Genomic DNA, 18473 nt, shown 5'->3' with positions numbered 1-18473 from the left:
TTAATAGCTTTGATACAATCTTCTATCTCGAAAAATAAATGAAAAAATTAGTAATTTTAACAAGTTATTCTAACCAAATGGGAAGTTAAGTCCCAACAAGCCCATTTTCACTATATAGAAGGAGTAGCTCATTTTGTCCTTCAATCTCAAGCAGGCCCAAGAGTCCATTCCAATCAAAGATGGCCCATTATATTGCCCAAGAAAAGCCCAATAGTAGCCCATAACATGGAAAGATTCCTTTTCGTGTACCTTTCAATTTCCGAGTCAGCACCAACTGTTTCTTTTCCCGGAAAATCAACAACCAGATCTCTCATCCACTCACATTTGTCATCTTCCTACTGCAGTTCAGGAGAAAGTGAATCTTTCAGATTTCAAAACCCTAACACTCCCCTCAGATGGCAGCTCAGACATTGCAGCTCCGACCACTGGGCAACACCGGCCTCAACCTCAGCTCCGTCGGCTTCGGCGCTTCTCCTCTTGGCAAAGTCTTCGGCGATGTCTCCGAACAAGACGCCTTCGCCGCCGTCCGTGAAGCCTTTCGTCACGGCGTCAATTTCTTTGATACTTCCCCGTACTCAATCTCTCTCCTTCTCTTCTTTTCTTTGATAACAGATGCAAAGAGATATATCGCACTCACTACATTGGACTCTTTCACACATATAGTTAAATAAAATAAAAAAGAACAAATATATGTATATAGTTGAATTTTTTTAAGAAATATATCTTTATATAATATCAGCTTCCATGTTAGAGACTTTTCAGAAACTCACAGATATAGTTGAAATTGTTTTGCAAAAAAACATATTTTTATTTTACAAAATTGATGTTATAAATGAATAGTGGATATAGCACTATTGATTTAAATTTTTGGATCTGACTCTGCACGTTTGAATTTTACAAAGGAGCAGGTATCTCTGCATATGCTGATTTGAAATGTTGGTCCGCTTCGTGAATCATTTTGCTGTTGAATTCGAAATTGATATGTTAACCTGTGAAATTTTTCTTCATTTATTTAAATTGGTTATTTTTCAGGTACTATGGAGGAACGTTATCGGAAAAGGTACTAGGGAAGGCTTTGAAGGCTCTTGGAGCGCCTAGAGATGAGTACATTGTGTCAACAAAGTGTGGGAGGTACAAAGAGGGATTTGATTTCAGTGCTGAGAGAGTGACTAAAAGTATTGATGAGAGCTTGGAGAGGCTACAGCTTGATTATGTTGATATTTTGCAATGTCACGATATTGAATTTGGATCTCTTGATCAGGTGTTTTATTGATCACTTATGTTTGATTCTTCTCCACGATATTCTAGGAGTCTTCTTTACCTATGATTTCTCCTAACACTAATATTAAATAAGAAAGATTATTACTGGCAGGAGTAATACTTTTTACGAGTTTCCAATATGTAATTATTATTATTAGAAAACTGAGGACTCATGCTGAATTTAAATGTTTTGATCCTCGTACTTCGAATCTTTTTTCCTTCAAATTTCCTTCGAATTGAAGTGAGTATTAGTTTGTCCCATAGGTTCGTTAGTTGATTTGGTGACCTTATAAATTGCTTCTAATCTTTCCTCAACTTGTTATATTGATTACATATCAAATTACATGATATGTTCTCAGTGTTTTATGTATGGTTTTCAAAATTCTATCTTTTGGTGTGACATTATCCAAAAGGTAGTCTTTGTTTTGAACGTAAAATTTATAGCCCTCCTTTCCCCCCTTTCCCGCCTTGTCACAATTTTTTTTTGTGGAAATATGTAGATTTAGTGGCATTTTTCTTATGTCTTGAACAGATTGTTAATGAGACGCTTCCAGCCCTTCAGAAACTGAAGCAAGCTGGAAAGATCCGTTTCATTGGTATAACCGGCCTTCCATTGGGGATATTCACTTATGTGCTTGATCGGGTACCTCCAGGGACAGTTGATGTCATCCTGTCATATTGTCACTACAGTATCAACGATTCAAGTTTGGAGGATCTGTTACCATACCTGAAGAGCAAGGGTGTGGGTGTGATCAGTGCTTCCCCTCTTGCAATGGGTCTTCTTACTGAGGCTGGAGCTCCAGAGTGGCACCCTGCTTCTTCTGAACTTAAGGTCAGTTATTCATTTTTCACTTGACTAACATTATCCCCTATAAGAGCTTGGCATATTTGCTAAAAGTTCCCAGTTTAGATTAGTTACTGTACTATCTCTGCATTCTAATCATTTTTTTCCATCTGATCAGCTATTAACTGCAGGTTGCTTTAAACGTTTAGTTGTGATACTCGGACCAAAAATTAACTCCTTCAAGATATTGCTTATTGAAATTAAAACATACAGAAGATCTAGCTCAGAACAAGCAATTGACTTTTAATTCCATGGACTGCTTCTAAATTATGATGTTAGATGTCTTGTTTTCAACATGTACTTGGCCGTATCCACTCTCTCGGAGTTGTTCTTCTCTCCACTCTCTATGCTTCTTCCTGAATCTTTTCCAAAAGAAAACAACATAAAACTGGGTTTTCTTGGTTTTCTTACTAACGCATGTCTCTGCACACTTTTGCTCACCAGGCTGCCTGCCGAGCTGCCGTTGATCATTGCAAAGGAAAGGGAAAGAATATCTCAAAATTAGCCTTGCAATACAGTTTAGCAAATACCGATATTTCATCCGTACTAGTGGGAATGAAGTCCGTTAAAGAGGTTATCTTTTTCAATAGACATCCTCTACCTCTAATTCTTCATTTTATGACTCTTATGTCAGCTTATGAACTCGTGTTTTCTTCTTTTTTAGGTAGTGATATTGTTTATTACACTTTTCATAAAAAGGAATGGCTAGCTTAACTATGTTGCTGAAAGAAAAAAGAGTAGGAAACAAAATGATTACTTCATTGACGGATGAAAAATGGATTTACTTTCTTATACAGACTACAATTGGAAAACAAATAGTAGGATTAGGTAGAAAACCATGACCCTTTGATTAGGACCATGAGATTTTCTAAGTGAACAGAATTTTGAGCTGAAAGCTCAAGGATCAGAATTTTGCAACAAATGCCCGGCACAGTTTATCTAAGTGCTTAGCCCATGCATCCCTTTTGTATGGTTTTATGTTGGTCCTCTTGTGTGTCCACTCACATGTTTGTGTTCAGTGTCCTGATTCCTGATATATCTTTTACATGAAGGTGGAGGAAAATATAGCAGCTGCCCTGGAGCTAGCAACGACTGGGACGGATGAAGAAACATTATCAGAGATCACAGACATTCTGAAACCAGTGAAGAATCAGTCATGGCCTAGTGGTATCCAACAAAGTTGATTTTTTTGTCAGTTCAATGGGCTGTGAAGCAAGGTCTTGTGATTACCTTTGTTGTGCATGTTTATTTTCTCTTGGACATTTAAAAGTAGTCCAAGTTGAAGTTGTATGTTGTATTCTTTCTTTGAGCTTTTAACTATCAAAATAAATAAATAAATAAAATGTTGGCATTATTTGAGATGAACATCGTACCACTCTCTACTGAAAGAGAACCTTGAAAGTAGAAGTTTTAGCGGCTGGATTCATTTGATAAACTAGCGTGTGCGTTCTCTGTTCTTTCTTATCTGAGTAATAGGCCGTGTTAATGTAGCTGTAACTGTGCATGGCAGATCTCATCTACTGCAGACATTATGAAGTGGAGACTGGAAACTTATAGGACATAGCAGCAGTCCTTTATAAATACTTGAATTTATTATATTTCTTATGATGCGTGTATTATTTTATTATATACTGAAATATTGTGGTGATCCTAGTCGTTTTTCCCTGGTTACAGTTGATAGATATGTGCCTAGTTTATTCAAATGATTTAATTTGATAACATATCAATTGTACTCTCCCCGTCCTAAAAAGAATGAGCAAATGTTAAAATACGAGGATCGATGCAGGTAGCTTACAGTATGAATTTGGATGTTATATTTTTTTTGTCCTTTTAAAAAGAGATCAACATATAATTAGAGACTGTAAAACTATTATGAATCAAAAGTTTTTATAGTTAAATATATTTGAAAAATCCCAGACGATACGTGTTGTTCTTTTGGAATAGCGGGAGGATCTTGTTTTGATTTTTCATTGCTAATGACTCATAGATAATATAGTATAATTACCCTTTTTAATCTTAAATACAAGGCAGTCTAGATTTGAGGTGTTATACAATTACTAATCACAATTATGTTGAATATTCAAATAACGGAAAATGAATATATAACTGCTTAATCGGAAGTAACTAGAACATGAAATGAAATTACAGTAAAGTTTCTCCTTGATAATACGTCTTTCACTCCTTCCGTTAATTGTCGAAAAATCTCCTCATCACTCGAACATTTGATACATGAAGATGTACAGAGAACAGTATCATTTCAATGCAGCAAGAGTTGGGGATTATATTTTCCTATAATATTGAGGGATGATCCTTTTTTTACAATGTGAATGTAAATATACCTGAGCACCTCGCATTCTTTTAGAAACACTGAAGAGCTCATATGGAAAATATATGCATCCACAGACCCTTGCTGCTATCTTGCAACGTGCTGCAGAGGTGGCCATGCGATCTCATCATCATTTGTGTAACCATTGATAAGGAAATCAGAGCAATTCTTTCGACATCCATGGTTATAAGGATTCCGGAACCTCCCATCTGGACCACGAAGATACCCATATCTAATAGCATTCGCCATTTCATTGGTTGTAATATTCCGAGCTATCTGCACACAAGGAAATAGTACATTGCCTCAATTCTCCAATCATTTATTGTGACACACAGGCAATATTCATAAAGGAAAGCTCCACTGCATCGACACTGATGACCTGTTGGGATACATCTTCAAGCCATTTCCCATAGAACACTATAGCAAGTTAGTAGGTTACTAAATCACTCATAACAGAGGGTAAGCCGACACATTAAACCCTCAGCCACCCAACACCTTTTTTCTCTTTAAAAGCTCTCATAAGAGATGAATTCACGTAACTCAAGTTAGCCTGCCTAAAGGACAAGACTACCAAACACATTCCATATCCAGCACCATCTCATCCAAGACATTGGAAACTGCTTCAAATATGTCAAAAACTGTCTAAACAATCAATGATCTTACTGAGTATAGCTTCAAATTCACTATTATGAACATTAGAAGACTAGGCAGCTAAACTTATGCTCATTGGAAAGTCTCGAGTGCTTAATAACCCACCTACAGTTCTTTCAAATGGAGTAAAAAATTAGTTTCAGAAGCAAGTATACAACTGTCGATATAGATGGGATTTGGTTCATTATATTGACTAGTTTGGGAAATTTCATCCCCTTGTAAGGCCATTTATTCAATCAGATTCTTTTGTTTGTTTGGTTTTTGGGGGGGGGGGGGGGGGGGGGTACTGACCTCTAAAGTGAATCATGAGCAAAAATATCTATAGGCTTCAGTTGTTTAACGACCAGGAAGGACAAGAAAACCAAGGAATCTAATCTATACCTGGGATATTTGTACTACACACAGAGTTACAGCAGCAATCAGAATAACCCCATCCATGAACAGAAAAGCGATTATACTGGGATACGCAAAGACAACATGATGTAACCAAGATTCATCATCTACCAATGATGGTACTGATGTCCAAATTCCTGCAAGAGGTAATAAGTTTATAGTTGTCTTAAGCAACCAGTGTCATCTTATTAGTATAAGCTACTACCAGTCTTAAAGACTAAAGATAAAGTGCTTTTAACATACTTTGGACAGCTACCGCAGCACCAATTATAGATGTCAAAGAACCCATGCAAAGGAAAACGAAGAAGTCCCACTTATTCCTCTGCAAGGTTCAGCAAGAATGACAATGAAATCAATGGTCAAAACTGCAGGAATTGAAGAAAAATACTTGCAAAACTCCTATAGCTTGGAATATGCAAGAATTGCCGTAATCTGCATTTAATGAGGAAGTCAACAAACTGATGCAAGACAGTCAAAAGGGAAAAAAAAAAAAAAAAAAAAAGGAATAAGAAACTAGATTGATGCCCGACAAAACTCAGAAGGGAAGCGTTATTGTAGTTATATAATTGCTGTAATCCACAGTTACAGGATTAGAGATTTATATCCCACAAGCCGCATCAATAATATTAAATTCCATGGACCAAGAAACTCTTCAGTAGTATTAACGTAGTTTACAGAAGATGTGAGGAAACATAGGAGTGAAAACAGGAATATGAAGTAAAAAACAAAATACTAACACTCATTTGTATTGCATCTAACCAGACTGGTAGCCGCAAAGGACAAAACAAAAGGAAAAATCAGGTATCCAGTAAAAAAGAATTAGACAAAAATCAATGGCTAGCAGATTTTTGTATACTGTATATGTTCCTTTAGTAGCTTTTAAATAAGGTCATACCTTCCCCACGCAATTTGAGACCCAGGGACAATGATGATCGAATTGTTCAACACAACGGTTGCAAGTAGGACAGTGTTTTGACCGAACAGGTCGTATGATCTTGCATAAAAATGTTCAACGATCAACATTACAAAATGAATGCATCATCTAAAGGTAGTATATATCTTGTAGTAACAACTAAAAAGACTAGGTTTTTTTGAGAAACCTTGCAGGTGGGACAAAGCTGAGACCAGTTCCCAGTCCAGCTGGAAGTATTGTTCAGATCAATATTCAATAGTGCATCCTGGAAGAATCAGCTAACATCATTAAGTAAATTAGAAGATATTAAAATTGCTGTTGAATAAATCCAAAATGAGAGTGAATACCTGAGCATCAGGTTGACAAGTGACCCCTGTCTTGATGTAACCTGGATCTTTACTGCAAATGAGAATGAAACAATGATCTTTAGCTCCATAACGAGGCATGATAAGCCAAGTGCAGGCATATATTTACCAAAAAGAAACGCATAAGACAACATGTTTAAGTATAACTTTCAGGGCCAAGAATCCTGCCATAACGAGGCATGAGAAGCCAAGTGCAGGCATATATTTACCAAAAAGAAACACATAAGACAACACGTTTAAGTATAACTTTCAGGGCCAAGAATACTGCCACATAAACAAGCCCATTCATTTAAATCCAACATTGTACAGGACAAACTCCAAAAATCTATAACCAATGCCTAAGGATCATAGTGATATAAAGGACAAGAAAGAGCGCATTGATTGATTAGATGGTTCATCAATGATAGTGGCGAAAATGAAAGGAACAGGGGAAGGGAGGATGAAGCTTCTGATTACGTTGATATTTTAATAGAATAAAGCCCACAAAATTCCTATTGGCTTTAATACAATACGGGGTTTAGTACAATCTACAGAGTAAATTAAGTGGGCTTTGCTGCCTCAATATCATTCATGTAATTAAACAGGAGAAGTTACCTACTGCAACGCACTAACATCAGGAGCGCGCCAACTGCCAGGGAAGCAGCAGTCCATCCCCAAAGTGCAACAACAGCAGTAACTTTTGTAAGACCAGGAGCTAGTGAAAACAAGATCCAGTCCAGTAACAATTAGCAAGTTGCTGCCTCCAACTAGAAGAAAAAACAAAATACCACAAGAAGTACCATCACCCACCAAAGAGGACTGAACTGATGAAGAGAATGATGTTGACAACAACAACAGAGAATAGAATTGGAGCGTAGCCTTTTCCCCCCATTTTAGCAGGGAAAACATTGTCTTTCCACTGCTTTTGCAGTGAACGTTGGGCATTAGACTGCACAGAATTGAATTTCAGACTGTCATTCACACAAAATACTTCCAACCTCAAGACACAGCTAAGCAGATGATAGATAATAACTGCATAACAATAGATAGAAGGATCAGCATGGTTCTTCAAAATGGTAGGATGACAGATGACCTAATTTTCTTAGCCGCTAAACTTTTTTAATAGTTTTGTGTTTGTTTGGGGGGAGAAGGATGTTGAAATTCTAATATAAACTGATTGAGCAGCAACCCGGAAAGTAGTTATCAGAAAAAGAGTAACTACTAAGGAGAGTTAAGCATTAAACTTTCAGAAAAAGTAGGATGACCTAATAAAATCTTCACCACTGAGTCTTTTTAGAAAGTCAAGAAAATATTAAGAATACTGCACTGAGTGTACATAATGATTACATTACAACAACAACAACATCACGTCTCAATTGCAAGCTAGTTGGGGCCAGCTATATGAATTCTTACTATACGTTTCGCTTCAATTGATTATGTTAGCCATGAGAAAAATAAAGGATATTGTGCAGACTATTCTAAAAATCATGTCATAAATAAAGAATTCCAAGAATTAGGAAACTTTCCTTATTTCGTGCAGCACAAGACTCCTATATGTTGTTAACTAACCTTTTCGGTTTTCATATATTTAAGTTCGTTGTAGTGGGTGATGGTTGAGGTTCTATTGCCAACTGATAATGCAGCCTTTGACAATTTAATTATATCACACGCAACAGAAGGTAATAAAATCAGCAAATCATAAGAAATCTGGTAGCATAATCTCATAAAAGTATAATGTTTGCAACAAAAATGAAACTGAAAGCATGTAAGCATAAATCTCAGAGAAGCATCCAAGGATGTAGCCTAGGGGTCAATTAAGTGGGAGGAGAACCATGAGGTCTCAGTCCAAATCCCAGTGGAGGCAAAAAACACTAGGTGATTTCTTCCCATCTGTCTAAGCATTGGTGGGCAGAGTTACCCGGTACTTGTGCTGGTGGGTAACAGGTATCCGATGGAATAGTCGAGGTGCTTGCGCAAGCTGGGCCCAAACACTATAGTCATACAAAAGAAAATCCCAGAGGAATCACCAAGGATGAGCAGTGAGCACCTTATTTGCTAGCTCTCATTTATTGCATTTTAGAGGACCCACCATTCCACATCTGAACTACATAATGCCAAATGCAACCATGCCAAACTTTCTAGCTTTGGTAATGATGCAGCAACATATAATAAGTCAAATTTCAATGCAAACAGCCAGGACTGCCTTTTCCAATACAGTGTCATGTGCTACCAGAACACTGCAGGCGCTCCCTCTTTCATTGCGGCAACCAGAAAAGGTAAAAGGTTTTATCCTGATACAATCCAACAATTTTTTTAACACCTCACAAGGCAATCATTCTTCTGTGCAAGGGATATGATGAAACTGGAACTTACTCTGCAAGCTTTATGAGTTTCATCATGCTAACTTCCCTTTTCCATCTCAAAAATCTCATGGGATAAGAGCCACAAAAGTAGAGCAGTATATGTGTTACAATAAATGAATTCACCTTTGATTCAAATTGTGCATCATATGAAAAGAGTAGGAGGTGAAGCACAAAAACTAGAGATGGCCAATGCATTAACATATCCTGAAACATGCTCACAAGCATTATTTCACTATGAATTATTAGGTTCGCCATGAGTTTGAGAATTTATAGTTTGAAGAAGCTTTTACCTTTTGGAATCATAAATTGGACGCCCCATTAGTTTAGAGTCTTTAGACATCCATTCTTCTCGTAACAAAATGAATTAAAACCACTTGTACAAAGTATTTAGCTCAAGAAAGATTAACCCAGAAACATTCAATTAAATAGCAGGACCACTTAGAAGTGAATCAAAATGATCTTCATCATCTCTAAGGTATTTATTTGAGACTTGAAATCCATGACAGTCCAAGTCATCCATGCAAATTATGGATTTCAGCAAGAATCCAAATTCAATCATTTAACGAAAAAGTCGTTCCAAATTCATCACAAATACCCGCCCAGCAACATGACCCCCACCCCCAAAATCCCTATTTACAAAGAAAAGGAAAAACATGCATACATGAATATAAAAGGATCATCATATTATTGCATAACCCAGCACGTCAGATAACAAAATCTTCACAATAGTACTATTTTCCTTTTGGGGGGATTAAGATAGCACCATATGTTATATATAATCTCATTCGTCATCGTACTCGGATACAAGCAACCACACACAGAACTTCTAGGCAAATCTTTCAATTCTTCAGAAACTGTCACTATGGGCAATAGATAATTTCTATACAAAGAGTTACCTACAAGTATAAGTGCTATTTGCCGATGACCTTTATCAGATGCAAGCTCTGCAGGAGTAAATCCAGCCTTATCTTTGACTGTTACGTCCTCCTTTGTGCCTGCATGTACAAGTAAAGTGCAAGCCTCTGCATTTCCTCTTAATGCTGCCCAATGCAAAGGAGTGCAACCTGCAAATGTTTGAAGAATCAGCATTATACAACTATGTTTGTGCTTCGAAACAATAATTTGATGTCCGGATGTATATACATAGCAATTAGTATAGTCAATCAGTAAAAACTTAGTTAAAATAAAGATCAACCAAAACCTCTTCCAGATAAAGCATTTTTTACATCATGGTCACAACCCTCGAGGAAAAAGTGAGTAATTAAACCACAGGTGAAGCCAATAAGATACTTGTTTTTTTTGGATGACAGAGAAATCCATCTACAGCCAACCTTAGGACTAATCGCAGCTTTTGGAACTCGGGAATAATGGATCCCCCCCCCCCCCACCGTTCTCCATTTAAATATCAAGCTTAGTTCGCATAGCTCAGGGCCCGAACTTGTGACCTAAGTCACAAGCAACCTTTTTCACTTGAACTAAGCCCTGGGGGATAAAGCTGATGGGATACTAGTCCCAAACTTTCAGATATGTCCCTGCCAAAATCTTAGAACGCTGCAATGGAAAGATAGGGCCCATGCATTAATGGAGGAATGATAAGCAATTCCACCCCAAAAGAAAAAAACAAGAACCGCAAACCACATTCTAAGTCTTCCAAAGGTCCATCCCAGAAAAACTCATAAAATCCCAATCATTTTTTTCAAATCAACAAGAAGACATGCTCAAAGAAGTTCTGGAATTCATTCTCCACTTAGTAAATACCCTTGATAGCTTGCTCCAAACCACCAACTCAATATCCAATTCTTCACACAAAAGTCCTGTTGTGTTACTTTCCTCACACATCTTCCTATTTAGATGTCAGTTGAATTTGGAAGACTTCAATGAACAACATATATGTGCACTTTCTCATCAGTACGTAAAAGATTCATTCATGCATCAAAAGTCTAGGACTAAGTAAGCGCATGTATTAAAAAAGGTAGCCCTTCCTTATAGAGTCCAATCATATAACATGTCTATGATATTTATGCAGTTTTGAGCACTGAGATTCATTAAAAAAAATTCTTTTTTGGATAAGTAAGATTTATTAAATGTTCAAAGGCCATTATGATATCATGATTCCCTTCTTATTAAAAAAAAAGATGTAATGATTCACTAAAGAAGGAAGGAACCGGAATCTGATAATTAATCCACGTAAGAGGATTGTCATAGCAACAAGGACAAAACAATCAAAAGATGATAAAGTTTACGGTTTTGACCTAGATCACGTGAAATTCAAACACTTGCTTTCTTCAAGCAAAAGGAGGGGCATTCAGCCCCAAAATTCAAACCCTTGTTTAAACTATTAAACAGTAGTTTCCTGGAAACTAACAAAACACAAACTCATTCCTTTAACAAAGTATAAAATTTATGCAGAAACCATCAATTTATTAAAAGAAGCACCACAAAACAAAATAATAAATTGCTTATCATCTCCATCTAGAATCCAAACATTGACAAGAGAAGAAATTATTAGACACTTCAACTTACATTTCATATTAACTCAAGTATTTTTTTTTATAAGACATTTACACAACCATAACTGTTGCATAACATCGACTCTGAAGCAACATTATGGAACACATCAACTTCAGTGCTGCATCTATTATTTCAATCTCCATCAAATTGTTATAATTGATGACTATGATTGGTTCAGGCCACGTGTATTAAAAACGTCTCCCTAACTTGCAAAAGCACTACATATAGACCAAAGAATTTAAGAAAACGGTACATTCAATATAAACATACCATCTTTATCTTGTCTCCCTTGGAAAGCATCTCTGAATAGAAGTAACCTAATTGTATCACCAAATCCCTTGTATGCAGCCCTAGTTGGAAATACCAGAGAAAATGCTTATGGGAAAATCATAACGTAATGGAACTGCTGCCAGAAAATAATATAAAGAACTAACACAAAGATCAACTCACTAAACACTAATTTTTAGATTCTACAAACCAACACCAGAGGGCAAGAACTGTGTCTGGAAATGCTTGATAAAACAAAATTTTCACTGTCCAATAGGGAATGCGGAATGCCCCAAATTGCATGCAATACCAGGAACAAAAGATTTAAGATACTTGGAGTAGAAAGGCACACCAAAGCTTGAAAAATGAAGACTACGTCAAAATCAAGAGTGTTATACAATGTCAATCAATGATTTCTTTGAGAAGGATGTAAATCAATGATTCAATCTTGCTGTTTAGAGTTGATGACATGAAACTACTAATAGGAAGTTAGGAACAAGCATAAAGAAAGAGGGAAAAGTACCAATCCAACTATAACAAAAGCCAGAAAACATGGACACCAACTTTACATATCCAAGCCATACTTGAGTCTTAATGTTACACACCACTAAGACATGTGTGCAACACCAATCCACCGAGTTGGGACCTTCATCACCTTACTCTCATTCTATAACTAAAAGCAACACTTCTTCCCCAGTTTACTGTCTTACGTTTATTAAATGGACTCTTTTAAAGAAGTTTAGGAGTTACTTTGTACGACGCACAGCTTCTGACCAGATAACCCGTCAACTCTTTTTCTTTTATTCGAGCAATTGCGAAATCAGAAAGAAAGAAGAAGAGACATCCATATTAGATTTAGGCACAGTATAGCGTTTACGTATTTTTAGTCATCGGAATTATTTTGGTAATTTCTGATTGACAAATGGCCATGGAAGCTTATATGGGGAACCAAACTCCCTATAAAAGTAATTGGTTTTATCTGGACAAGCCTGTATGAAGCCTGTCTTACTCAAGACAACCTCAGAAGAAGAAGCATTCCGACAGTGAACAGATGTTTTATGTGCCAGGAGGAATCTGAGAGTGTGAGACATCTATTTCTTCAGTGCACAGTAGCAGCTGACATATGGAACATGTTTTTATCAGTTTTTGGACTTGCCTGGGTCATGCCTTACAGTATCAAGGATGCTTATGAGAGCTAGTGCTCATGGAGAGTTGGGAAATCCATCAAAAAAACTTGGCAAATGGTGCCTGCTACTATTTTTTGGTGCATCTGGAAAGAGAGAAATCGCAGATGTTTTGATGGGATTTCAACTCCTAATCACTCTCTTAAAGCAACTTGTCTAATCAATTTATTTACTTGGTTCAACCAGGCCCCTGTAACTTGCTTTGAATCTTTTTTGGATTGTGTCTGCTCCTTAGTTATTCAGTAAGTTTTTGCATATGAGCAGCCACACTTTTGTTGTATATTTTTGCTATGCATCTTCTTGATGCCATTTAATGAAATTATCTTACTTCATCAAAAAATTATTTTCGTAATTTCTATTGTAGGCTGAATGACTTGAATCTATTATTTGTGATAGTAGAATCTATGGAATAGATGGATTTTGTTTTTGTGTTGTAATCTGATCATTCTAATGTTTCTTCTTGGAACCAACGCTGGAGCAACTCCCACGGACATGTAAAACTTCCATGTTTTTGCTTCCCTGACTATCTGCTACTTAGAGTGGTAAAGGATCTTCTCCTAAGATTTTTGGTTTAACATATTCAAAATATTTGACTCTTAAACTTCTCAGGATCATGTCACATGCTTAACTAACTTTACCTAGACTGCCCGGAGCCAGCAGAAAACAGGTTCCAATATAGTAATTAGTTTTTGATCATTGTGTAGCGAGATGCACAAAACTAAAATAAATAATTGCAAATAAAGAGGAGGATATCTTGGAATTGATATGTTTGTTCAGAATTCATGATTAGGAACGGAAGCCAGATCTCAGGCAAGGCAATAAGCAATATCCGTACATAGGAGGATAATTTCAATCCCATCAAAACTACAAGTGAACTTGCCAGGAAACTAACACAGACCACAAACACATCCAGAGATCAGAATGAAAATATAGCAAGGTGTCATGAGAAAAATTGCCATTTGGAAATCAAGAAGATGATGTATCTGCAACTCAAAACCGAAAACTCATACTATAAATGCTGGGGTTGCTAATCATACCAGTGAAGAGGGCTCCTCCCATCATTATCCGGTACATTAAGGTCAGCCTGATACTTTGCAACAATGTGATTTAGAAATGCTGTTTGTCCATATTGAGCTGCAACATGAACTGCCTGTAAAGGAAGAATGCATACTTCAACAGTTGATATAAATGAAAAAGCACCTTCAAGAAAAGCCTCATCAAAGAAAATTAGTTTCTAGAAGGCTCTAAAATCAGAGTTTCACCCTGTCAAAGATTTGATTTATGTAATACATCATGCTTTCTAGGTTTGTGAAAATAGAAGATGAGTAATGATCAAGAGAAAGCGGGAGAACGAGAAGCCCATAACTAAGGAGGAAGAAACTAAGATAAAGAAGATATTAGGAATAATTAAGGCAAATATACTCCATCTGCCCCAAGTGTCCCAGCAGATACAAGTCTAGGTTATGGATCCTTTATTTCATTGAAAGCTTACACGTGGAGATTAATTAAACCAAAAAAATAAAGTCCTTTTAATTCAAAGAGTCTGAACCAAATTGAGTTTTAGTTTTTCCACTATGTGTTCCCAGCTACAACACTCCTCCATTCATAAAAAATATCAGCTAGGAACCTTGTTAATTCTATTGCATCAAACTGGGAGCTGTAGATTCATAATCTAAAAGACTTAACATACACAGATAAAGCTTGTTCAGTTGGCAAGATTACAATCTCAAACTCTTTCAAACTTGTAAATCATTTTGACTTTGGATGTTGATCCTAGATGCAAGAGAGAAAAATCTAAAGGAGCTTAACTCATAGGGATTCAAAACTAAAGATGACAATAAAATGAGTTATAGGAAAATTACCAACTTATACAGATAAATTTGAAAATATCAACAACAATACCATAATTATGATTAGTTGGACATTACGAGTAAAGAATGTACTCTAATTACCCGATAACCATTAACATCAGCAGCCTCAACCCGCGCACCATTCTGCAACAACACATCAGCAGCAGCAATTGAGCCCCGCACTGCTGCCCAATGCAATGCAGTCTGCCCCGCATTGTCGGTCGCATGGACATTGCCTCCGTGCTACACACACCACCAAATAAAAAAACACCAAAATTTACCTCCAAATGAAAAAACTTAGATATTCTCAATATAAAAAAGAAAACAAAGGATAGTACCTCGATGATATATTGGACAATATCAACGAAGTTGTTGAGAGCAGCCCATTGAAGTGCGTAATATCCGTTGCCGTCCGGCTGGTAAACGGAAACGCCGTCAATTTCAACGAATTTTCGGAGTTTGTCAAAATCTCCGTAAGCGGCAGCAGAGTAAACATCGATTATGGCTGGTTCATTAGGGTTTTGAAAACCCGAGTTCTGTTGATCGTTGGAGTCGAATACGATTTCGATTTCTGAAGAAGCCATTGATCTGGTAGTTCAAAATTCTGGATCGAAGTGTTGTTGAGGGTAGTTATTAGTTCATTCTGTTGCTGTGAACTTTTTTTTCTGCATTTACTGGGGAGGGTGGATTTCATTTAAAGCACAGTATTCAGGCGCCTGGATTTGTCAGTATGTTTATTACTCTACGGCTGCTGCACGCGCGGAATATTTACAACATCAACTAAAGATAAATCCAAATTAAGATTTGCATTCGGAATTGAACGAATTAACTAGAATATATATTGCATCATTAGTTTTTGTTATTGCTTGGTCCATCATATTGCAATTGGGATACAATTTAATTGTTGATCCTAAATTATGTACATTTATTTTCCAAAATTTGATATTTAGAAGGATATCGAGTTAGATCAAACTCGTCTAAACATAAGAGATTCAAGTCGTCATGTCTTAGACTAAGGTTTGATATCCGTTTATTATGCAAGCTTTGTCTAAGACTAAGCTTTGTCTATACAAAACCCAAATCATATTCATAGTCCTCCTCCTCCTTGTTGTTATCTATGTATAAAATAAAGAATGGATAGTGTCCTCCCCATGTTGGTTAATTCTTCTGTCTTTACGTTTGCATGTGGGAGCTGGTATATTTGCTGTTAGTTGGCCATTTATTGTGTTCTTCTTGGCACGGTAATGACAATTATGTTTGGTCAGAGATTACGAGTATTGTAAAGCTCAATTTTATGTCTACAATGAATTGATGATGACATTAATGAAATCTGTAAGGATATAGTAATGATACTTGATTTCTATCAGATGGTGTATATGCAACAATATAATAAACTTCTCTAAAATTCAAATTAAACATTTGTCTTCTCGAGCATGGCTTTCTAATCATTGGAGATTATTTGCACTCAAACCATAGGTTCAAAGTGAAATTTTACGTTTTTAGCACTTTATTGTATTTTTCACAGGGAAATTTCATGCATACCTTTAGGGGTGTACATCGGTGAGTAGGATCAAACCAATGGAGTCGGATTTATAAATATATAAACCAAATCAAACCAACAAAGAGGGATTTTTCAATCTCGGATTTTTTGGATTTTTGGTTTTTCCCCAGTAAAGTTTTCATAGCACAAATATGTAACTCGTGCTCTAAATATTTCTAAATATAGCAATGTACTATAATATTCAATAACAAAGATAAGAAAATCACATAAAATAAATATTGTTAATTAATAAATCATAATAAAAATGAACATAATCTAAAAGTACTATATAAGTCATGCTAAAATAAGTACATCTAATAAGTACTATTAATTACATGACTAAGCACTAAAGAAAAAGATAAACTAAATTATGTATTTTCATTATAAACCAATGCAAAATTAAAAATATATATCCAACACTATTGTCATTTCTAGTATTGAATTGAATTTGTTTTATTAGCATTAGTATTGATTTGAACTTTATTTGAGTTACTACATTTATGAGCTATTGTATAGGATAAAATATGTCTATATTAAATGATCGTATGAGGAAGTGACACGTGGAGCCGAAGAAAGACAAAAGATAGTTGAAACCGAAGGCAACGATCCCGTCAGTTCCCGAAGAGAAAGATACTCATAAAGATGAAATAAATGTCTACCACCCAGTAGCATTTAATGAGGAATATTCTACATCATTAAGTACACGGCCCGTTACAAGGAATATGGCATTCACTCCTTGCCGTTACACATTCTTCAATGGCCCTCATAATTGACTTTAAAGGGGGCTTGATCCTAGGACCTTGTTCCCTAAGTGCAGCTATAAATAGTGAGCTATGTTATCATTGTAAAGAACACGAATTTTCTGACAAACATATGCTACACTCTATTCAAAGCTCAATATAATTTTATCTTCTTGTTTATTGATATCATTGTTGTTGTGCCCGGAAGCCTTACTCCCGGAATTGCTATTTCTGCTATTTTATCTCCATCTCAAGGCTAAGTATTATATTTTAGTCTAATTCATCTATTATTTCAGGATCAAATTAATTCACTTGTCTATAAACTACGTATAAATTTAACTGTACCGTTTTACGGGTAAACAGTTTGGCGCCCACGGTAGGGCTTAGACAATTGTGTAATTAAGTTGGTCCCCTTGCCTCTTTTACTAACATGTTTGATTATTTGTTCTTAACAGAAAATCATAGAAAATGGCAGATAATAGTGTTAACAACACACACAATCTTGAGGCCCAAGGAAATCAGCCTTAGCACGAGAATTCAATCAGCGATACCCGCAGTGAGGGGAACGAAGCAACATTGGTCCACGGAAGGCAATACCCACGACATGTTCGAGAGGTGACTCTTGATGATGCTGAATAAGAGCACGTTGTCGAAGCGGTAAGGGTGTTGCAGGAGCAACAGGAGGCCATTTTAGGTCATCTCACGCGGCAGGATAAGGTTATGACAGAGCTGAAACAGGCGTTATTGGGTGCTTCCAATAACGCAAATGGACGAGGCTCAGCTCCTCCTGGTGCTCCCGCAAATCAAATAACGCAGAGGGTCAATAACATCACCTCGAGGGGCGAGGTCGGCTTCGCTGGGGCCGGGGGGAGTAAGTCTGGTCACAACAATGAGAGTGATCCCTTCAAAAACGAACTCATATGGTTAATGAGGGAAGTGAACGCCCGCATTGACCAAATTCCGGGCGCACCACCAATACTGAAGGGGCCAGGCTCGAAGAAGTACACTCAGCTGCCGTACAAACCAAGCGCGGCACCAGAATTGATCCCAAAGTGGTTTAAAATTCCTGACGTGCCGAAATATGATGGGACTTCAGATCCTTAGGAGCACATCACCACCTATACTACGTCGGTGAAGGGGAACAATTTAGCTCCCCATGAGATCGAGTCGATTTTGCTGAAGAAATTCGGAGAGACTCTTACGAACGGAGCCTTGACGTGGTATTCGCTTTTGCCCAAGTATTCCATAGATTCCTTCGAGATGCTCGCAGATTCTTTCATTAAGGCC

General features: G+C 36.8%; 2 protein-coding genes across 4 annotated transcripts; one reads left to right on the top strand and one right to left on the bottom strand.

Annotated features, from left to right (window-relative positions):
• Positions 1 to 237: 237 nt before the first annotated feature.
• LOC104103548 (L-galactose dehydrogenase) lies at positions 238 to 3469 on the top strand. The gene is made up of 5 exons (XM_009611465.4): positions 238 to 571; positions 1033 to 1261; positions 1793 to 2092; positions 2549 to 2677; positions 3157 to 3469. Exons 1-5 carry the CDS (start codon positions 396 to 398, stop codon positions 3286 to 3288), a joined length of 966 nt encoding a protein of 321 aa, XP_009609760.1. The 5' UTR covers positions 238 to 395; the 3' UTR covers positions 3289 to 3469.
• Positions 3470 to 4181: 712 nt separating this feature from the next.
• On the bottom strand, positions 4182 to 15673 carry LOC104103549 (probable protein S-acyltransferase 23). 3 transcript variants are annotated; one of them, XM_018773251.3, is made up of 13 exons: positions 15245 to 15664; positions 15009 to 15149; positions 14094 to 14206; positions 11876 to 11955; positions 9991 to 10158; positions 7542 to 7763; positions 7347 to 7446; positions 6735 to 6786; positions 6575 to 6652; positions 6370 to 6468; positions 5718 to 5796; positions 5463 to 5611; positions 4182 to 4706 (listed from the first exon to the last, which is right to left on the bottom strand). In XM_018773251.3, exons 1-13 carry the CDS (start codon positions 15488 to 15490, stop codon positions 4518 to 4520), a joined length of 1716 nt encoding a protein of 571 aa, XP_018628767.1. In that variant the 5' UTR covers positions 15491 to 15664; the 3' UTR covers positions 4182 to 4517. The 3 variants fall into 3 exon arrangements, with proteins under 3 accessions (XP_018628767.1, XP_009609761.1, XP_070040122.1); XM_009611466.4 differs by having other exon boundaries at positions 7542 to 7680; positions 9995 to 10158; positions 15245 to 15661; XM_070184021.1 differs by lacking the exons at positions 4182 to 4706; positions 5463 to 5611 and having other exon boundaries at positions 5774 to 5906; positions 15245 to 15673.
• Positions 15674 to 18473: the final 2800 nt, after the last annotated feature.

This window comes from Nicotiana tomentosiformis, chromosome 1 (genome assembly GCF_000390325.3).
Source record: "Nicotiana tomentosiformis chromosome 1, ASM39032v3, whole genome shotgun sequence".
Classification (NCBI taxonomy): domain Eukaryota; kingdom Viridiplantae; phylum Streptophyta; class Magnoliopsida; order Solanales; family Solanaceae; genus Nicotiana; species Nicotiana tomentosiformis.
The sequence above is the reverse complement of the archived record's forward strand: the minus strand, read 5'-3'. Positions and strand labels throughout refer to the sequence as shown.